At 46.2% G+C, this 23533-nt stretch overlaps 1 protein-coding gene across 1 annotated transcript in view; it reads left to right on the top strand.

Annotated features, from left to right (window-relative positions):
- The window catches only part of tp73 (tumor protein p73), a 143756-nt gene that overhangs the window by 52291 nt on the left and 67932 nt on the right, over window positions 1-23533 (top strand). Inside the window, exon 3 of the mRNA XM_085967271.1 lies at window positions 19794-20039. Within this exon, the coding sequence (XP_085823397.1) occupies window positions 19794-20039 (246 nt within the window). The remainder of the gene's footprint in view (window positions 1-19793; window positions 20040-23533) is intronic.

Genomic DNA, 23533 nt, shown 5'->3' with positions numbered 1-23533 from the left:
TGCCTGCCTTTTCGTGGGCTATGTGGAACAATCTTTGTTCCAGTCCTACTCAGGTCCCCTCCCTCACCTCTTTTTCCGATACATTGATGACTGTATCGGTGCAGTTTCCTGCTCTCGCCCCGAACTTGACAATTTCATTCACTTTGCCTCCAATTTCCACCCTTCCCTCACCTTCACATGGTCCATCTCTGACTCTTCCCTTCCCTTCCTCGACTTCTCCGTCTCCATCTCTGGGGATAGGTTATCGACCAATATTTACTACAAGCCCACTGACTCCCACAGCTACCTGGACTACACTTCCTCCCACCCCGCTTCCTGTAAGGACTCTATTCCATTCTCCCAGTTTCTCCGCCTCCGCCGTATCTGCTCCGACGATGCCACCTTCCACACCAGTGCTTCAGACATGTCTTCCTTTTTCCGCAACCGAGGATTCCCCTCTACCGTGGTTGACACTGCCCTCGACCGTGTCAGTTCTATCTCCCGCACCTCTGCCCTCACCCCTGCCCCTCCCTCCCGGAACCACGATAGGGTTCCCCTTGTCCTCACCTTTCATCCCACCAGCCTCCACATTCAACGGATCATCCTCCGGCATTTCCGCTACCTCCAAAGTGATCCCACCACCAAACGTATCTTCCCCTCCCCTCCCCTTTCAGCATTCCGCAGGGACCGCTCTCTCCGAGACACCCTAGTCCACTCCTCTATCACCCCAAACAGCCCTTCCCCTTCGCCTGGCACCTTCCCGTGCAAGCGGAGGAGATGTAACACCTGCCCCTATACCTCCCCCCTCCCCACTGTCCAGGGCCCCAAACACCCCTTCCAGGTGAAACAGCGATTTACTTGTACTTCTCGCAATCTAGTATACTGTATTCGCTGCTCACGATGCGGTCTCCTCTACATTGGGGAGACCAAACGCAGATTGGGTGACCGCTTTGCGGAACACCTCCGTTCAGTCCGTAAGGGTGACCCCGAACTTCCGGTCGCCTGTCATTTCAATTCACCGCTCCATTCCCACTCGGACCTCACCGTCCTTGGCCTCTTGTACTGTTCCACGGAAGCTCAACGTAAACTCGAGGAACAGCACCTCATCTTCCGATTAGGCAGTCTGCAGCCTTCCGGTCTCAATATCGAGTTCAACAATTTCAGATCATAACCTCGGCCCCTATTTCATTTTCACTTATATTTTTCCACTCCTTTCCTTTCCCCCCCCCCTTTCCTTTTGTTTCTCTCTCACACCTGGCAGCTATCTTTTGCCCTGCCAGTACACTTTACACCTAATCACAGCCTATTACCATCTCGTCTAGCTTCTAATCTCTTTTACTTCTTTTGGTTCTTTTATTCTTTTGTCCGATCGCAGCCCTGCCTTCGATCTAGTTCCTTTTCTCTCCAGTTTTGAAGAAGGGTCAAACCCGAAACGTCAACTCAAATTTCTCTCCACGGATGTTGCCTGACTTGCTGAGTTTTTCCAGCATTTTCTGTTGTTATTTCGGATTTCCAACATCTGCAGTATTTTGCTATCGTACTCATGTTTAACCAACTTGATCAAGTTTTTTGATGAGGTAACAGAGAGGGTTGATGAGGGTAATGCTGTTGACGTAGTGCACATGGATTTCCAAAAGGCGTTCGATAAAGTGCCACATAATAGGTTTGCCAGCAAAGTTGAAGCCCATGGAATAAAAGGGACAGTGGCAGCATGGACATGAAATTGGCTAAGTGACAGGAAACAGAGAGTAGTGGTGAACGGTTGTTTTTCAGACTGGAGGAAGGTATATAGTGGTGTTCCCCAGGGATCGGTTCTAGGACCACTGCTTTTCTTGATATGTATTAATGACTTGGACAGGGGTGTACAGAGCATAATTTCAAAATTTGCAGATGACACAAAACTTGGAAGTATAGCGAACAGTGAGGAGGAGGGTAATAGACTTCAGGAAGATAGACAGGCTGGTGAAATGGACGGACACATGGCAGATGAAATTTAACGCAGAAAAATGTGAAGTGATACATTTTAGTCGAAAGAATGAGGAGAGGACATATAAACTAAATGGTACAATCCTAAAGGGGGTGCATGAACAGAGAGACCTGGGGGTATATGTGCACAAATCGTTGAAGGTGACAGGGCAGGTTGAGAAAGCAGTTAAAAAGGCTTACGGGATCCTGGGCTTCATAAATAGAGGTATAGAGTACAAAAGTGTGCAAATTATGATGAACCTGTATAAAACACTGGTTCGGCCCCAACTGGAGTACTATGTCCAATTCTGGGCACCACACTTTAGGAAGGATATGAAGGCCTGAGAGAAGGTGCAGAAAAGATTTACAAGAATGATTCCAGGAATGAGAGACTGGAGAAGCTGGGGTTGTTCTCCTTGGAGCAGAGAAGATTAAGAGGAGATTTGATAGAGGTGTTCAAAATCATGAGGGGTCTGGACAGAGTAAATAGAGAGAAACTGTTCCCATTGGGGGGAAGGGTCGAGAATCAGAGGACACAGATTTAAGGTGATTGGCAAAAGAACCAAAGGCGACGTAAGAAAAAACTTTTTTACGCAGCGAATGGTTAGGATCTGGAATGTACTGCCTGAAAGGGTGGTGGAGGCAAATTCAATCACAGTTTTCAAAAGAGAGTTGGATAAGTATCTGAAGGAAAAAACATTTCAGGACTGTGGGGAAAAGGCAGGGGAGTGGGACAAGCTGAGAGTCGGCATGGGCTCGACAGGCCAAATGGTCGTCTTCCGTGCTGTAACCATTCTATTCACCAGAATTATACCAGGGCATAAAGGGTTAAATTATGAGACCAGGTTGCATAAATGTAGCTTGTATTCCCTTGAATTTACAAGATTGAAAAGTGATCTCATTGAGATATTTAAAATTAGTAAGGGATTCGATGGGGTAGCTACAGAGAAACTAGTTCCTCTGGTGGTCGAATCCAGAACAAGGAGTCTAATCTTAAAATTAGAGCTCGGCCATTTAGCAGAGAAATCAGGAAACACTTTTTCACACAAAAAGTAGTGGAAATCTGGAACGCACTCCCCCAAAAGGTTGTGGGTGCTGGGGGGGGTCAACTGAAATTTTCAAGACTGAGCTTGACCTATTTTTGTTGGGTAAGGGATATGGAACAAAAGCAGGTGAATGGAGTTGAGGCGCAGATCTGATTCTTGTGTTTCTATTTCCCCAGCAGTCAGCATCATAAATGTACACCTGTAGCTTCCGACACGAACAGCCCCATAGATGAGTCACCCTTGAAATAGACACACAAACAGCCCTGTCACTCTCACTGCTGACCAGCAGAGGGCGCCCTTTGATCTTTTCTAACTAGATCTCCAGGCATTTACTCTGTGAAGGAAACGGGAGCTGTCTGTGAACTATATACACCAGTGATTGAGTGTAGGGGGGGGGGGGAGAATTGCCAAAGTATATGTATACTATCTTCAATCCTGTTTGTAATGTTAAGGTTAATCTGTCTTTTGTTAAGCCTCTGTTTTATTTGAATTGAAATAATTTGAGATAAACAGATAAAGCCACAGTTGCTGGAATTCTGAAATAAAAAACAGCAGGTCCCTCAGCATCTGTGAAGTGAAAGACGGGTTCACATTTCACGTGTGGACCTTCAAGAACTCTGATGAAGGGGCTGAACCCAAAACACTAATCTGCCCTTTCAATTTTCAGATACTGGCAGACCCGCTGTGTATTTCCAGCATTTTCTGTTTTTATTTAAAATACATAAAACAATTGTATCGGAGGTTTTAATTATGCATGCCCACAATGATCATAGAATCATACAGCACAGGAGGAGGACATTTGGCCTATTGTGCCTGTGCCGGCTCTCTGAAAGAGCAATCCAATTAGTCCCACTCCCTTGCTGTTGCCCCGTAGCCCTGTAAATTTTCCTGTTCAAGTATATATCCAATTCCCTTTTGAAAGTTACTATTGAATCTGTTTCCACCGCCCTTTCAGGCAGTTTCTCCTTATTTACTCTTATCAAAATTAAAGTAGAACATGTTACATAAGAACATAAGAAATAGGAGCAGGAGTAGGCCAATCGGCCCCTCGAGCCTGCTCCACCATTCAATAAGATCATGGCTGATCTGATCCTAACCTCAAATCTTCTATCACTCTGCATCCAACCTAACCCATGTGATCTCCTGGGAGAGGCGAAAAACCAGATAAAGACCCAATGGCCAATTTGGGAGAAAAAAATCTGGGAAATTCCTCTCCGACCCATCTAGGCGATCGAAATTCTTCCAGGAGATCACTCTGTCCCTATATTTTCTACAGTACTTACCTTCTGTAAAGGTGATCTCCACCCCAGCCAGGAACAGGAATAAAACCATCTCCTGAAATCTAACAGAATTAGAACACAGTAGGAGCAGAACAAGGCTACACGGCCCCTGGGCCCACTCCACTACCCACAGGACCATGACCATTCCGAACCTAGACTCATGTCCAATTTCCTGCCCGCAACCCTTAATTCCCTTTACTTCTAGGAAACTATCTATTTCTGTTTTAAATTTATTTAATGATGTAGCTTCCACAGCTTTCTGGGGCAGCAAATTCCACAAACCTACCACCCTCTGAGTGAAGAAGTTTCTCCTCATCTCAGTTTTGAATGAGCAGCCCCTTATTTTAAGATTATGCCCCCTAGTTCTAGTTTCACCCATCATTGGGAACATCCTCACCGCATCCACCCGATCAAGCCCCTTCACAATCTTATATGTTTCAATAAGATCGCCTCTCATTCTTCTGAACTCCAATGAGTAGAGTCCCAATCTACTCAACCTCTCCTCATATGACCACCCCCTCATCCCCGGGATTAACCGAGTGAACCTTCTTTGTACTGACTCGAGAGCAAGTATGTCTTTTCTTAAGTATGGACACCAAAACTGTATGCAGTATTCCAGGTGCGGTCTCACCAATACCTTGTACAACTGCAGCAATACCTCCCTGTTTTTATATTCCAACCCCCTAGCAATAAAAGCCAACATTCCATTGGCCTTCTTAATCACTTACTGCACCTGCATACTAACTTTTTGAGTTTCGTGCACCAGGACCCCCAGATCCCTTTGTACTACAGTACTTTCCAGTTTCTTGCCATTAAGATAATAACTTGCTCTATGATTTTTCCTGCCAAAGTGCATAACCTCACACTTTCCAGTGTTGTATTCCATCTGCCAAATCTCTGCCCACTTACTTAGCCTGTCTATGTCCCTTTGCAGGTTTTTTATGTCCTCCTCACTCACTACTTTCCGTCCCATCTTTGTATCATCTGCAAACTTTGATATGTTACACTCGGTCCCCTCCTCCAAATCGTTAATATAGATTGTAAAGAGTTGGGGACCCAGCACTGACCCCTGCGGAACACCACTAGTTACTGGTTGCCAATCTGAGAACGAACCATTTATCCCAACTCTCTGCTTTCTGTTAGAGAGCCAATCCTCCACCCACGCCAGAATATTACCCCCAATCCCGTGATTTTTTATCTTGAGCAATAATCTTTTGTGTGGCACCTTGTCAAATGCCTTTTGGAAGTCTAAATACACTACGTCCACTGGTTCCCCTTTATCCACCCTGTATGTTACTTCCTCAAAAAACTCAAGCAAATTTGTTAAACATGACTTCCCCTTCATGAAACCATGCTGAGTTTGTCCTATTAAATTATGTTTATCCAAATGTCCCGTTACTGTCTCCTTAATAATGGACTCTAACATTTTACCAACCACAGATGTTAGGCTAACAGGTCTATAGTTTCCAGCCTTCTGCCTACTACCCTTTTTAAATAAGGGTGTTACATTAGCAGTTTTCCAATCTGCCGGGACCTTTGCTGAGTCCAGTGAGTTTTGGAAAATTATTACCAATGCATCCACAATCCCTACCGCTACTTCCCTCAAGACCCTAGGATGCAAGCCATCAGGTCCAGGGGATTTATCCGCCTTGAGCCCCATTATTTTACCAAGTACCACTTCCTTAGTGATTTTAATTGTATTTAGTTCCTCCCCCCCTAGAGCCCCCTAACGGGACACAGCCTGTAGAAGGTGTGGCCTTATGTCAGTTTCACCATGGGAATATCAGCGGTTTGCAAAATACGTTGTCAGCACACGCCCCCAGCTTGGAGACCTGAGGCCAGCCCAAAATTGGGCCTTGGGCCTCATGACCATTTTATGCACGGGCTGCCGTCAACTATCGCGCCTCCACAGGCAGCTCGCATATTGCAGATTATGTCGGCCCGTTTAGCTTGCCAGCAGCAGCCCAAAGATAACTCCCAGGAGGGGGGGATTGGAAATGGATATGGGGGGCGGGGGGCAGGGGGCAATCACGACGACTCTGAAGTCGGAGGAGCGTTCCTGCTCCTCCCTGCTCCACAAGAAGGTCTTTTTTTTAAACTGTTATTTTAGAAAAACTTACCTCTCGTTGGCGGCTGCTGAAGAATTGCGAGCAGGGCAGGTCCGCCTCCTGGTCCTCTCATCGGGAACAGGTTTTCCAGAGGGGTCCTTCAGCAGGAGTTAGGTCTATAATTAACATAAGCAAGGGGCCTAACCCCTTTTTTAGGCAGCCACCTGTGCCGCCTAAAAAATGGGCTGAATGAATCTAGCAGAGGCTCAAACGCACGCACAGATTAGCCATCCCGTCACTAAATTTTTAGCATTGCACCCGTTTTACGCCCATAAAACTGTGCAATGCACACCCAACTGCTACCTCAAAATCTCTGACAGCTTTTGAGACATGTATGCATGTTTTCGAACATCACCTCTGTTCCCCAGTTATCTTTCCTGACCAGTCAATGACAGCGCTGTGCTAAGATTGACAGGAAGGATATGTCACACACTCTGCAATCACAACTGCAAGGAAGCAGGGCATAGAGGGCAAATTCATCGGTCAGCAGGTGATGAGCAATGTTCCCTCGCAGCCGCGCAGTAATGGGAAAGGTCCCGCGCAGGCCGCTCACCGGCTTTTTCACTAACGCACGTGCGCAGAAATTTAAAGGGACCACGTAGTAAAAGAAACAGGTTGCGCAGAACAAAGCGCAGCTCACAGGGAACATTGGTGCTGAGTACTGTGGCCGGTGGGACGCACTTGACCAGCGAACGCTGAGGACGCTGCGTAAAGTTTACAACAAAGGGAGAAAAAGGAGGAATGCATCTCAAAGTAACAAAGAGACTTACATTCTTTTAGCGCCTTTCATGACCGCAGGACGTCCCAAAACGCTTTATAGCCAATTAAGTTTTTTGAAGTGTAGTCACTGTTATAATGTAGGAAACACGCCAACCAATTTGTGCATAGGAAGGTCCCACAAACAATGTGATAATGATGAGATAGTCTGTTTTTAGGTCTTGGTTGAGGGAAAAATATTGGACACCAGGGAGAACTCCCCTGTTCTTATTCAAAATAGTGCCATGGGATCTTTTACATCCACCTGAGCGGGCAGACGGGGCCTCAGTTTAACGTCTCATCCGAAAGACGGCACCTCCAATGTAGCAGCACTCCCTCAGCGCTGCACTGGAGCGTTAGCCTATGATTATGTGCTCAAGTCCCTGGAGTGGGACTTGAACCCACAACCTTCTGACTCAGAGGTGAGAGCGCTACCAACTCAGCCATAGCTGCCATCAAAGTCCCAAAGTCCCAGATATGCCCGAGGTCATCCAGAAACCAAAGCTTCCTGGGGCCTAACTCCCCTATCAATTTGGCAACACCTCATACCATCAACGCTTGACAAGTCTTACCCCGTTTCTCAGGGTGGCAGATCTACCTCCCCAGAGCCTTCCCGTCAGGTTTCTTTCCTCCCTGGGCCGCCATTGATTATAACTCGTTTAGGGCCCAGCAATGCTCCCACCAGTTATATAACCAAGTAAAAGTTTCAATTATTAACTCCATTCACGTTCACTACTTGGCTGGTTATCAGAGGTCACGAGGAAGCCAGCGGCAGGGCACCCAGGACAGGTGAACAATCTTTGGGTTAGAAATTCGTCCTTTGCTGCTCCCCTCCCTTTCCCTGGCTCTTGAATTGAAGAAGTGAGAACATTTCATTCACGTTACAGCAAATATTTGGTGAATTCTATTCTTTAGCCCCTGTTCCAACGAGTGAGAGAGGACAGCAGGTTAAAGACAACTGACGTTCGTAGTATTTGTGTTCATAGAAAGTTCTGAGGGGCAGGGGTTGGAGTGCTACTACCCATATATGGAATCACTTCCTCCCATGCTGAAAAAGAAGTGACCGTCGATCATTGCTAACTCCTGAATTTTATGGCGCGTAATAGGACAGCCAGCCCCAGTGTGTGCACAATCATCACCTCCACGGCTGGTTCCTCTGCATGTACATACCTGCGCCTGTGCTGTTGTCTGAGTGGAAGTTATGCAGTTAATTAGTCCCGGCTTTTAACCTGGACTAGCCCGTCAATACCATCAGCTCAAAGCCAGCCCGGCCAAGAAGAAGGGCGAAAGAAAAATAACAAAAAATAAATGTCCCATTCAAACAAGAAGCCAGGCACCCACCGCACCCCCCTCCCGCCCCACCCCCACTCTTATCTGTCTACTATTGGAAACACAAGTGTTGTCTCTGTTGACTGACTTTTGGATTCAGTTGGACAAGTCCGAACAATGTATTCCGTTAAAAAGGTATTAGCGCACACTCTTTCCCATTGTAAATGTGGCTTTTTTCTAGTAAAGGAGGGAGGGGAAGGGAAGGGGAGATCAGTGCACATTTTTGAAACAGTTAATGTGATCTATGAAAGAAAGAAAGACTTGAATTCAACTCGACTGTAACACCAGCTGGTTACTGCACCATCCGAATAGCTAGAGTACTGTGCACAGTTCTGGTCTCCATATTACAAAAAGGATATAAAATCACTAGAGAAAGTGCAAAAAAGATTTACAAGGATAATGCCAGAACTGAGAGGGTACAACGATCAGGCAAGACTGAACAGGCTGGGGCTCTTGTCTCTAGAAAAGAGAAAACTGAGAGGTGACCTGATAGAGCTCTTTAAAATTATGAAGGGGAAGACTTGGAGAAGATGTTTCCACTTGTGGGGGCAGACCAAAACTAGGGGTCATAAATATAAGATAGTCACTAATAAATCCAATAAGGAATTCAGGAGAAACCTCTTTACTCCGAGTGGTGAGAGTGCGAAGCTCTCTGCCACACGGAGTGGTTGAGGCGACTAGCATAAATGCACTTAAAGGAAAGCTAGATAAGCACATGAGGGAGAAAGGAATAGAAGGCTATGCTGATAGAGTTAGATGAGAAAGGTTGGGAGGAGGCTCAAGTGGTGGGAGAAAGGAATATAAAAATATGTTGATAGGGTGAGTTGAAGTAAATAGAGCGGGAGGAGGCTCAACAGGAGCATAAACAGCAGCTAATAGTTGGGCCGGATGGCCTGTTTCTATGCTGTAAATTCTATGGGGGAAAAATTTGTTTGATTTGCGCCTCTCAGAGCGCTAACGGGGCACAAAGCAACTAGCGCCCGGGCGCGGTGTCGCTAACGCCTCCCGCGAAATTCAGCGGGAGGTTAGCGATGGCGGTAACCGTTAGCACCCCGCGGCGCTGCGCCTCCGGCGATGACGTCATCGCCGTGCGCAGCACCCCGGCCGCGATCTTCGGTAGCGCCCCCTGACTTACCGCCAGACGCTATGTCCGGCAGGGTCAAGGGGGCCTACCTGCGGCCAGGGCAGCGGAAATTAAGGGGGGGGTGCCGGGCGGCCATTTTTGTTGCTGGCTGCCTGCCAGCACCTGCCCCCGTTGCTGTCCCTGGCATCCTGTGCAGCCCCCCCCACGGGGGCTCTTTTGCCAGCACTCCCGATCCCTGGTGGCCCAGCTGGGTCCCAGGTCGCGCTGCGCTAGGCCCCTCCCCTTTAATAAGGGGAGGAAAGCCTGCAGTACCACAGCGCCTGGCGCTGCTGCACGTAGCGCCGTGATATTCACTTCCAATAGTGCCCCATCTCTCTCTTGGGGCGCTACCAGTGAATTTCGGACGCGGGGTGCTAACTTTTTTGGGGTGCAAAAGTAGCCCCCTATGTAATTTAAACACGCTCGGGTGGCCAGTGAAAGAGCGGAATGTAGACAATTTAAACGCACTTCTGATTATAAGTGACGTACCAGTGAGTGCGGGAACTGAACTTGTAGTTAAGAGACCCGTAAACGTACAATCGTCAGCTTTCCGAGTGCCGCTGCCCGCCGTTTCCCAATATGTGCAGCCGACAGGTGAGGCTCCCCGCTGGCAGCTCTAACTTGGAAAACAACTTCATCAGTTTCACACTAAAACTTTTTCTGCAGGGCTAGCTCGGCACACGTATATAGGTAAAAGCATTCGATCGCAAAATCTGCTACTTGTACAGATAATGTAAATACCATGTAATGCAGAACCCAAGAGAGGAAGCACACTTTGCTGAATTCAGTAATAGAATGATACAGCACAGAAAGAGGCCATCGTGCCTGTGCCGGTTCTTTGAAAGAGCTCTCCAACTAGTCCCACTCCCCTGCTCTTTCCCCATAGCCCTACAATGTTTTCCTTTTCAAGTTATGTCCAATTCCCTGAAATGGACCCTGTCCCAGCTGCTGGATCAGCTGGCAAGACCGCATCCCGAGAGACCCCCAATGTTAGTTGACAGAGAAAACTGCCAGGGCGGTATACACTGTGTTGTCACAGAGCTTTTACCATGCAGTCTTTGTACTGTACATGTAATGTGGCTTTTTAAAAATTAAAACAAATAAATTCCCAGTGCAGGCTGGGATTGGAGAGGCAATGACATCGTTGGGTTACTGATTGCATTGCTGTGCCCTGGTGAAGGGTGTGTGGCACATTTCATTACACCTGTCTCTTTGTTCTTGACTTTGGTACTTTCTACCCTCTCTCAGGTCTTCTGGTTCACCACCTCCGCCTGACAGAGGGTGGGGCAGGCATCTGCTCCCTGGTCCCCATCAACACTGCAATGTAACAAGTCGCTAGTTTTTCTTCCTCGTGTTGGGTGGGTACCGAGGCCCATGATCCTTGCCTGTTCATGACAGACTGGCTAAGATTGATAACTCAATTTTTGTCTCACAACCATCCTATTTTTCAGAGTGAACGGGGTAGTAACGAGATAATTTTTTTTTAAAAACATACCGCTGTCTTCTCGCACGAGGCCCGCCTGATGTGAAAGACAAGCAGACGTCGAAATAGGCAGCCAGTGCTGAGTGGCTGCATTAGCGCTCCTTAAAGACACCACTACCTGATCTTGAGGCTTCAATCCGGTGAGCTGCATCAGGACACCAGTTTGACGCCCTGCAGCTGCCTGCCAAATTTAAGAACGTAAGAAGCAGGAGCAGGCCGTTCGGCCCCTCGAGCCTGCTCCGCCATTTAATGAGATCATGGCTGATCTGATCTGATCACTTTCCTGCCCGTTCCCCATAACCCTTGACTCCCTTGTTGCTCAAAAATCTGTCTGTCTATCTCAGCCTTGAATATATTCAATGACTCAGCTTCCACAGCTCTCTGGGGTAAAGAATTCCAAAGATTCACGACCTTCTGAGAGAAGAAATTCCTCCTCACCTCTGTCTTAAATGGGCGACCCCTTATTCTGAGACTATGCCCCCTCGATCTAGATTTCCCCGCAAGGGGAAACATCCTCTCAGCATCTAACCTGTCCAACCCCCTCAGTATCTTATATGTTTCAATAAGATCACCTCTCATTCTTCTAAATTCCAATGAGTATAGGCCCAACCTGCTCAACCTTTCCTCATAAGGCAACCGTTCCATCCCAGGAATCAACTTAGTGAACCTTCTCTGAACTGCCCCAATGCAAGTATATCCCTCCTTAAATAAGGGGACCAAAACTGTACACAGTACTCCAGATGTGGTCTCACCAGCGCCCTGTACAGTTGTAGCAAGACTTCCCTACTTTTATACTCTATCCCCCTTGAAATAAAGGCCAACATTCCATTTGCCTTCCATGTTAACTTTTTGTGTTTCATGTACGAGGACACCCAAATACCTCTGTCCCGCTGCATTCTGTAGTCTTTCTCCATTTAAATCATATTTTTCTTTTCTATTCTTCCTACCAAAGTGGATAACTTCACATTTTCCCACATTATACTCCATCTGCCAAATTCTTGCCCACTCACTTAACCTATCTATATCCCTTTTCAGACTCTTTGGGCTCGAATTTCCAAGCCCCTTGGAGGCAGGAGTGGTGGGAAAATTGCAGAATCAGGGGGCACGAACCCATCCCGCCCCCAACCCGCCTCCGTGCCAATGTCCCAGGAGGAGGGTATCCGACCTGTGCTGGGAGCCGCCTCCCCGAGGCGGGAAGGGGATTAGTGCCAATTAACTGCCTGTTAACAGGTAGTTAACGGGCAGTTTTTTGCCTAATCCCTATTTTTAGCCCTGAAGTGTGGGCTTCCCGACGGCTCCGAACCACGTCAAGTTAGCGAGGCGGACCGCCAGTCTGCAGGGGTTGGCGGGGTCAAGATGACCGTTGTGCAGGTGAGTGATGGGTGCATGTGTGCAGAGGTAAGTGTGTGAGGTGTGTGTAAAGTGTTTTAATAATTTTTACTTACCTTTACTTTCTCCTGCAGGCTTCCTTCCTTCAGGTCTCGGGAGTCCTTCATCTCACCAGCACAGAAAGCAGAATGGCCGCTGAAATATCAAAATCTGCAGCATTCTGCTTTCTGGTCTGGAGAGATCTCTAACTGAGTCTGAGTAGAAGGACTCAAGTTAGAAGACAGATTGTCAGTGTTTGACAGCTTCACAGAGCTGTCAAACGCTGATTTTTCATCTGTCAAAAGCTCTTGACAGATGAAATGTCAATTGTAGTGTCCATGTGTAGATAAAGACACTGAAGACAGGAGTTGGTTCATAGGTATTTACTAAGCAAAGTCTGGGGGGGTTCTAAAGGATATACACAATACACAGGCTTATATAGCCCAAGTGGCAATTACCGGCATTACGCACACCTGGGGCTCTTAAAGGCACATACACCACAATTCCTCCCCTTTTAGCTAACCAGTACATCATATTTTAAGTAATTATTAATTACATGTTATATGCTAAATAATATACATTGCTGTAATTAATTAATTATAAGTTAGTCTCTCAGGAGGCTTCCTGACTCGGTCCGGATAACGCCTCGGGGGTGTAGTAGTTTCTGGTGGTGTAGTAGGTTCTTCTGGCAAGGCTGATTCGGCTTGAATGCCAGTGTCGGGTTCATCGGGTTCCAGTATCACCGGATCGGAGGTAGATATGGGTATCTCTACTTCATCGTTAGATGTATAGAGTGGTGGTGTAGGTTGTCCCTTTTCGGATGACTTTATGATTTGGTCAGCATGGCGCCTTATTATGCTTTCTCCGATGTCCACGGTATACATCAGTGGTCCTAGTCGTGTGCAGATAGTTCCAGGCTGCCATTTCTCGGTACGGTAGTCCCGATCCAAAACCTGTTGGCCTATCTGGAAGGCCCTAGTTGGCCTTTCATTCATGCCTTGAAACTGCCGGTTCTCCACGTCCCTTCTGATGTTGGGCTTGACCAAATCCAGCCGGCATCTTAGGTTTCTATTGAAGAACATCATGGCGGGAGTTTGGTTGGTAACCATATGTGTTGCATTCCTGTATGCGAATAAGAAGCTATCCACCTTGTGCTGAAGTTTTGTGTCTTCATTACCCATGGCCTTTATGGCCTTCTTGAAGGTCTGGACAAACCTTTCAGCCAATCCATTGGTGGCGGGATGGTATGGGGCGGACGTGTAGTGCTTTACCCCATTGTTTTTTTAAGAACTTTCTGAATTCTTCGGACACAAATTGCGGTCCATTATCAGAACAGATCTGTTCCGGCAGCCCATTCCTGGCAAATATGGTCCTTAATACTGTGATGGTTTTTTCCGTGGTGGTGGAGGACATCTTTATTACCTCCGGCCACTTGGAGTGTGCATCAACCGCGATTAAGAACATTGAGTCCATAAATGGACCAGCAAAGTCGATGTGCACCCTTTGCCAGGGAGATGAGGGCCACTCCCATGGATGTAGAGGGGCCTGTGGTGGAGCGTTTTGGACCTTCTGGCATCCTAGGCAGCTCTTGGTCATGTCTTCGATGTCTCCATCGATACCTGGCCACCATACAAACGCCCTAGCTAGGTTCTTCATTTTCACTCCACCCAGATGCCCCTCGTGAAGCTGCTTTAGCACTTTATCCTGGAGTTTGGGTGGAATCACCACTCTGGATCCACACATCAAAGTTCCTCGGCACACTGACAGCTGTTCTCTTCTTTGCGAGAATGCTGGCAACAGTGGTTCGCCATGTGCTGGCCATCCCTTCACTGTTAAATCGTAGACCCGTGAGAGAGTCGGGTCATTTCTTGTCTCCCTTTCAATGGCAGAATTTGTCACTGGTAGACATTCCACTATGGTAGAGTGGAATATCTCTACTGGGTCTACTGTAGGTGCCTCTTCTATCGTTGGCAACGGTAGGCGCGATAAACCGTCAGCATTCCCATGCTGTTTTGACCCTTTGTATTCTATGTTGTATTGGTGTGCCCCTAGAAAAAGGGACCACCTCTGTAGCCTTTGTGCTGTCATAATGGGAACACCTTTTTTAGGGTTGAATATGGAGATGAGGGGTTGATGGTCAGTCAACAAGGTAAATTTTTGTCCGTGTAGGTAATGGTTGAATTTCTTCACTCCCCATACCAGGCTGAGTGCTTCCCTGTCTATTTGGGCATAGTTACGCTCAGCTGAGTTTAATGAGCGTGACGCAAAAGCTATCGGCCGTTCTGAGCCATCAGGGAATTTATGGGATAATACTGCTCCTATGCCGTAAGGGGATGCATCGCACGCCAGTCTGATTGGTAGTGATGGGTTGTAATGAGCCAAAACTTCTTCGGATGTGATTAAGTCTTTGCATTTATGGAAGGCACGTTTACAGTGTTCGTTCCATTTCCAAATCACTCCTGTCTGTAGAAGTTCATTAAGAGGGTGTAGAAGAGTTGATAAGTTCGGTAAAAATTTATGATAGTAATTTATTAATCCCAGGAATGACCTTAATTGTGAAACATTTTCAGGTGCTGGGGCTTTTATAACTGCTTCAATTTTTTCAGGTGACTTATGCAACCCTTCATTATTAATTATGTGGCCACAATATGATATCTGATTTTGGAAAAATTCGCACTTGGGGCGATTTGCTCGTAGGCCCCGTTCTTTCAGCCTAGTGAGCACCTGCTCCAAATTGGCAAGGTGCTCGTTGTCGTTTTCTCCTGTTATAAGGATGTCGTCTAGGTAGCATTGAGTCCCCGGAATCCCTTGCAGGACTTGCTCCATAGCTCTTTGCCAGATAGCTGGAGCTGATGCTACTCCAAAAACCAGTCGATTGTACTGGTACAGGCCTTTGTGTGTGTTTATTGTGAGATACTTTTTAGAGGCGTCCTCAACCTCCATCTGTAGATATGCCTGTGCCAAGTCAATTTTGGTGAAACGTTTCCCTCCGGATAGTGAGGCGAAAATATCTTCTATCCTCGGAAGAGGATACTGTACTGTGTGAAGGACCGGGTTTACAGTCACCTTGAAGTCACCACAGATGCGAATTTTTCTCTGTTCTTCAGAGTTATTTTTCAATGCTTTTTTCATGACTGGAACGATGGGTGTTGCCCATTCGCTCCAATCTATTTTGGATAATACGCCTGCTTTTTCCAAATTCTCCAGCTCTGCCTCGACTGCTGGACGTATTGCGTATGGCACCGGTCTTGCCTTAAAAAATTTGGGAATTGCTGCATCTTCCACTTTTATTGAGGCGGTGATGCCTTTCAAGGTTCCTAGTTTCTCTTGAAACACTTCTTTGGCGTTGGCCAAGATGTCTTTTAATCGTTCAGGTATGATGTCATCATTGTTTTTTTCCTTACTGGTCACCGTCAGTGCCTGAATGGAGTGCCAGTCTAAACGTATCTTCCTGATCCATTCACGTCCCAACAATGGTGGACCACCATCTTGTAGAATGTATAAATACAACTTTTGTATTTCTTTGCCGTTGTATACAACAGGCACCCTTATTTTTCCTTTGGGGTATACTTTCTGCCCCGTATATGTTTTTAAGATAATGGATGTGTCTTTTAGAGGTATATGCGAAAATAGCCTCTCGTAATCTCGTCGATTTATTACGGTTAGAGCTGATCCTGTATCTAGCTCCATTTTAACTGGGGACCCTGCTATTGTGAGGGTAACCCAAATGGTTTGGTAATCCTCTTTGGCAAGTACATTATGTAATTTGAGACAGCTTAGTCTCTTGTTTTTGAAGTCGCTATCGCTCTTCTGGTCTTCGGAGCTACTGTCCGTCATCATTTGTACCTTCCTGTACTTTTCTTTATTGATTTTTTGTTCTCTGTCAGTGGATTTATTTTGTCCAGATTGGCATACCCGTGCAATGTGTCCAATCTTCCCGCATTGCCTGCATGCTTTGCCCTTGAACCAGCAGTCCCTCTGGTTATGGGTGGATCTGCCGCAGCGATAACATCTTCTGAACCCCTGTGTCATTTCATGGGTGCCGAAGTCCTGTGTCTTTTGTTGTATCTCTGCAGCTCCTTTTGCTGCTGCTTCATATGATACAGCCATACTGAAAGCTTTGTCCAATGTTAAATCTTTTTCAGAAAGCAGTCTTTTTTGTGTTCCTTCACTTAAGAGACCGCAAACGAATTTGTCTCGAAGATAATCTGATAGTCCTGCCCCGAATTGGCAGTACTTTGATAGCTTTCTTAATTCGGTTAGGTAATCAGCGTTACTTTCATTCTTGTGTTGATTTCTCTTGAAGAACTTGAATTGTTCCGCTATCAGCAGCGGTGTTGGGTTTAAGTGCTCCTGCAGGGTATCAACAATTTCTTTAAAATTCTTGTCCTTTGGTTTGGCTGGAGTGATTAAGTTTCGTAACAGCCCGTATGTCTTTGCGCCCATTAAGTTCAGAAGTACTGAAGCTTTTTTTTCATCTTCTATTCCATTTGCAGTGCAATATACCTCTACTCTTTCCACGTATGTGGTCCAATCCTCTATTTCGCTATCAAAAGCATCAATATTACCAGATTTAGGCATTTCAGAAAAGATATGGCGCTTCCCGCGCTTTTTTTTTTCTGTAGCAAAGATATGGTGCTTCCCGCGCTTTCCCGCTGCTGCTGCCGATAACAACGCTGTTTTACTGCGGTTTCCGTTTATTCACTGTTGGAGACTCGTTCCCGCCGGAGGTCTGAACGCTGACCTGCTTGCTGCGCCGGCCGTCTCCTGAGTGCTCCCTCCCAGTCCGTTATTGCTTGCCTCCGATTTTGCTGCCTGTCTCAGCTGTAGAGCCAGCCGCTGGAGCCCCAGCCTGACGCCCAGGAAGGATTAGCGCAGTACCTGTCACCAGCTTGGCCAGCTGGTGAAACCACAGTTTCTCTCACTTCCTTGAGTCTTCTGGACGCCCGAGGAATCGATGTCCTTGAGGTGCTGCCGAATTGCAGGTAAGTCCGTTTCCACCTCGTCGCCACTGTAGTGTCCGTGTGTAGATAAAGACACTGAAGACAGGAGTTGGTTCATAGGTATTTACTAAGCAAAGCCTGGGGGGGGGTTCTAAAGGATATACACAATACACAGGCTTATATAGCCCAAGTGGCAATTACCGGCATTACGCACACCTGGGGCTCTTAAAGGCACATACACCACATCAATCACTGACGTCACCAGTAACCAGGTGTCCCTTAATTGGCCTGCTGAGCCCGCTGGGCGGGCTTAACAAGGTCAATCAAGGGAAAATAGCGCGGGTTGGCCACAAGTCGATGGAGGTGGGACTACAACCCAAAAAGTGGGAGTCCCGCCTCCATCACGTCCCCATTGACAAAATCCAGCCCTTTTTGTCCTCCTCACAACTTGCTTTCCCACCTATCTTTGTATCGTCTGCAAATTTGGCTACAAGACACTCGCTTCCTTCATCCAAGTCATTAATATAGATTGAAAATAGTTGAGGCCCCAGCACTGATCCCTATGGCACCCCACTAGTTACAGATTGCCATCCTGAAAATGACCCACTTATCCCGACTCTCTGTTTTCTGTTAGTTAGCCAATCCTCTATCCAATCTAATATATTACCCCCAACACCATGAGCTCTTATCTTATGCAGTAACCTTTTATGTGGCACCTTGTCGAATGCCTTTTGGAAATCCAAATACGCTACATCTGCTGGTTCCCCTTTATCCACCCTGCTCGTTACCTCCTCAAAGAACTCTAATAGGTTTGTCAAACACAGTTTCCCTTTCATAAAACCATGTTTGATTGTATTATGATTTTCCCTGCCCTGCTACTACTTCCTTAATAATGGATTCGAGCATTTTGCCAATGACAGATGTTAGGCTAACTGGCCTATAGTTTCCTGCTTTCTGTCTCCCTCCTTTTTTGAATAAGGACGTTAAATTTGCGGTTTTCCAATCCACTGGGATTTTTCCAGAATCAAGGGAATTTTGGAAGATTACAACCAATGCATCCACTATCTCTGTAGCCACTTCTTTTAAGACCCTAGGATGCAGGCCATCAGATCCATAGAACTTGTCAGCTTTTAGACCCATAAGTTTGCCTAGCACTTTTTCTCTAGTGATAGTGATTGTTTTAAGTTCCTCCCTCCCTTTTGCCCCTTGATTTTCTACTATTACTGGGATTTTTTTAGTGTCCTCTACTGTAAATTTAAATGAGGCCTGGGCCTCAAAATGGTGGGGGCTTCTTCGGCGCTGGAATGGGCGGCTGATCAGCGCGTTCCGCCGGTTGGTCGCCCAAAAGTCAAAAGTGATCCCAGTATTCCAACCATAAGACGATAAAATGACCCCTGTAGTATACTGTGTTACCATCCGCCATAGGGCGCCCTTGAAAGCAGTGACAGTGATCCGCCAATGACAGTAAATGGGCCATGTACTGTGGATCCATATAGAACAGGAAGACTCCAGGTTCATTCCTGGATCTGTGTTGAATTAGCTGATCTCAGTCACCACCGCAGCTGCAATGCTATCACTGGCCTCAGTACCACGGGGTTGGGATGGGGATTCCTGCCCTTGATTACTGCCCCTAATGGTGTGTGCGCGTACGCATCAGGTGAGGATAGATTGAGCTCAGCTGTGATGCACCATGTGGTGGAATAGCCTGCCCACATGCACTGTCTAAGCTGGCACGTGAGGTAGCAGAGAGACACTGACAACCGTGGACGTGAATACCAGCTCAAGCTAAGACCTTCAGGAGAGGAGAAAAATGGGGTTCGGGGGGGATTTTTTTTTAAACAATCTCCCAATAAGTTTATTTGACGATTTTCTTGGATTATTTTTCAATTAACTACTCCTCTGGAATTTTCAGCCTAGTAGATTTTAACTCCTTCATTAACCCAGACTGATACTTAGCCCTGAAAGAAAGATGTTTTTTGAATGATTTTTGTTCATCCATTTGTACAGGGCTCCTTCCTTGCGTGGAGTTATGTGAATGAAACACAAAAAAACAGCTTGAGCAATTCAGCCGGATTTCTGCCGCAATCACCAAACAGTTAGAAGTAAACTGATGGCCAAAAACAATACTCCAAAAAACAAACCTTCAGAGCTCAGTGGTCGGAGAAAGGAACAAGAGGAAACAACAAGCCCCAAACTGACATTTTTCCCTTCATATTTGTCTGAATGATACATTTACGATTAATTATTTGACAAGTCTTTACATGGGGCAACAGGAAAAAAAAAGGATTCCAGGAGCTGAACTGTAGTGACAGCTGTCTGATGTGTGTGTTTTCTTAATAGTCTGAAATAAGTGGATGTTGCAAGTCCTTACCTGGTTGTTTCTCTTCTTATCCCCACCCCTTTCCCTCTCTAGTCCCAGTTTAATTTGCTAAACAGCAGCATGGATCAGAGTATCACCAACCGTGCATCCTCCGCCAGCCCTTACAACTCGGAGCACGCCTCGAATGTCCCGACGCCGTCTCCCTACTCGCAGCCGAGCTCCACGTTTGACACTATGTCGCCTGCTCCAGCAATCCCTTCCAACACAGACTACCCGGGACCACATTTATTCGAAGTCACTTTTCAGCAATCAAGTACTGCTAAGTCAGCTACCTGGACCGTGAGTCTGCTCTTTCATATTTTTGATCGAAATATATTGTTAAGAAAGTCAATTCGTTATATGAAAAAAATGTGGTCCTTTATTAATTCATCAGCAAAAACGAGATACGTTCAGCCTCAGTCTCTTGTGATATTTTCTTTGCTTTTCTTCCTCTCTTCACTTTCTCTTCTCTTTGCAGAGATTACATTGTCTAAATGTGATGTGCAACTGATGTTAAAGTTTTATTGAAGATTAAGTTAATGCAACTTCTACGTTCTGTTGAAGTGACTGTGTCACTTTCGATGTGTGCCCTGTGCGTCCCACTGCACGCCAGACAGCAAATACCTGCCTTTGTAACAGAAGTATAATTTCAAACTGCAGTCTGGCCAGAAAATGAACCAGAATGCAAGATTCTCAAACACCTCCAGCTGTAACATCTGCGCTTTCTCCAATGAGAGAAGCCAGAGTGCTTTTAATTGTGAAAATTGGTTTTAGCACAAGTCGCTAGTCTGCTGAAAACATGTGTTTTTTTCATTGTCTTTATATATATTTTAAAGATTATGTCTTGCAGCAAGACGTGACTGAACATGCTCGCAATCCAGGCACATGTTGGATGTTGCTTGTGCTATCTCCTGGAGGGAGATGTTCAGACTTGCTGCAGACAAGCAAGCATCCTGTCCAACAGTAGGAGAAGCGCGGCTCCCTGTCTGCTGGTAACCGATGGGATAATTAGTGTTTTTCTCAAGTGCAATTTCAAATGTGCTTCTCGTCCTTGTCTGTGCAAAGACTCACCACGATGTGAAGGGCGGGCAGGCGGGCTGTTGATTGGGTTGCTGCGAGTGGCAGCGGTTAACTCTGGCTGAAATTGACGACACTGACTTTTCATTAAATTTGGAACGACATCCATAATTTAACTGTTTCAGCCCCGGCCTATTACATTTGCCCTGGGATTGGGTACAAACCGAGGCTACGGTTTGCAGTGGCGTCCCCTGTATGCTATAGCATTACATCAAGAGTCGTCTCTGTACCACACTGGGGCTCTGGTTGCAGTACAGTTTTCCACCCTCGTGCACTGCAGTTCCCACAGCACCAGTGCAACAGGAAAAGAACAGGGCACGAGGCGTCGCTTGAGCCATTTGTGGCTGCCGGGTCTTCCCTCCTGTTCGGGGAAGGTTCCATACAGGAAAACAGCACAGCTGGTCCTTACTGGTGGGCTGCGAACTCAGCCCCCTCCCCTGCCCCCCACACACTGCCAGAAAAATAGGTGCTTGGCACTGCCAAGTGCAATGTCTGTTAGCCACCGACGGTCTCCTGGCTCCTCAGCTGGCCGTGATACCCACTTCTATAGGTGGTTTCTGGCACCTCCGAATGCAGCACTGACACTTTACAAAGTTGCTGCTGCCCTGGGACATGGAGCTAAACTGGAGACCAATCCAGTAAGGTATAGTGCCCCTGAGAGACCACACTTAGATCTTGATGGCCATTTACATGTACCAGACGTGAATCACTTTAACCTTACCCTGGCCCATATCCAACTTCATACCAGATCATTAATACTGGCCGATGAAATCATTATATAGCATTTACACTTGTAATTAAAAAATGATTCAAATTCATGACCAACAGGGACTTGCAGCCTGAATATGAATTGGGCTTCATGGACTGACATTGGCTGGTGAGCAGGCCATGTTTGAACAGATAGACCTGCCCAGTACCCTTGATATTAAAGCAATTTAAGACTCCGTCTCCACCAACAATTTTGTTTTATTTCCACCGCCCCCACCCTGGTCTCAGCCCAAGAACAGACGCAGGTTCAAGTCCTGCTCAGTGCTCAGTCTGTCCTGTGGGCGATGGCAAGCAAAGACTGAAACACCACCCAGCGTGGTAGAAAAAAATTGGAGGAGTGACTCACACCTGGGCAGTCCCTGACCACAAATGGCATTCAGCTACAAGAGTGCACTGTCTTCTTTTGTTGCAGATGTGTCAAGCCTGGAGGACAAAGAAGAAGGGAATTAAAAATACAGAAAGAGAGGCAATATGCCCCAAAAATAGATGCATGAGAAAAGGGACTTAAAACAAAAGAGAGGCATGCACACACACACACTTACACACACTTACACACACACACACACACACACACACACACACACACACACTTACACACACACACACTTACACACACACACTTACACACACACACACACACACACTTACACTTACACACACACACACACACTTACACACACACACTTACACACACACACACACACTTACACACACACACTTACACACACTTACACACACACACACACACACACACTTTATCAACCTCAAGACATCTGGGAGAGAATGGGAAGAATGAAAAGACAAGGTCCTCCCTCACTCACTGCTCACCTCTGCCTCTGAGGGAATGAATAACAGCAACCATGAGTTGTTCCATGAGTATGTCCATCCAGAGAAGATAGAGCAGCTTTTAAAACAAAATGTTTGGAAATAGGCAGTGGGTTTGTCTGCATTTGTAAAGAGAAAAGATATTTCATATGGAGACCGCCCATTGAACTGGAGGCCTTGGAGAGGGTGCAGAGGAGATTGACTAAAATTTTACCAGGGATGAGGGACTTCAGTTATGTGGAGAGACGAGAGAAGCTGGGATTGTTCTCTTTACAGCAGAGAAGGTTAAGGGGAGATCTAATAGAGGTCTCAGTATTCAAAATTATGAAGGGTTTTGATAGACTAAATAAGGACAAGCTGTTTCCACTGGCAGGAGGATCAGTAACCAGAGGACACAGATTAAAGATCATTAATAAAAGAACCAGTGGGGAGATGAAGAGAATTTTTTTCACGCTGCCTGAAAGGGCGGTGGAAGCAGATTCAATAGTAACTTTCAAAAGGGAATTGGATAAATACTTGAAGAGGAAACATTTGCAGAGCTATGGGGAAAGAGCAGGGGAGTGGGACTAACTGGAGAGCTCTTTCAAAGAGCCAGCACAGGTACGATGGGCCGAATGGCCTCCTTCTGTGCTGTATAATTCTATGAACTGCTCTGACAAAGGGGCTCTATTTAAAGTGGTAGCCTGGCTTTACTCATTACGGATGCTAACAGACCTGCTGTGTATTTCCAGAATTATTTCAGATTTACAACACATTTGCACTTTAAAAAAAAGTCTACTGTAAGGTAGAATGGATGCAGTGGTGGGGGTCGGGGGTCCAACAGGGAGACAGGCAGGAGAAAAACAACAACAAAGAATAGATTGTCTACGCTGTTTTACATTTACAGTAGCTTGGGAATATACTTAATAAGAAAAACTAATTCTAGAGTTTACACGTTTTTGATCTTTAAGGCACTCATAAATAATGTCATTGTTCTTTTGTTTATTCAGCAGTACAAGGGATAAAACATTCTTACTGCTTATTTTGTGTGTTCCTGGGCGGCATATTTATTTTTAATTTTAAAAAATGGAGTTTCTTCCAAATTGCAGAGAGTTTGAATGTATCATGGGGTGTGGCACTGGGAC

This window comes from Somniosus microcephalus, chromosome 25 (assembly GCF_052327205.1).
Source record: "Somniosus microcephalus isolate GS21.2 chromosome 25, FLI_Smic_1.0, whole genome shotgun sequence".
Lineage (NCBI taxonomy): Eukaryota > Metazoa > Chordata > Chondrichthyes > Squaliformes > Somniosidae > Somniosus > Somniosus microcephalus.
This window is presented reverse-complemented; position numbering and strand designations above follow the sequence as displayed.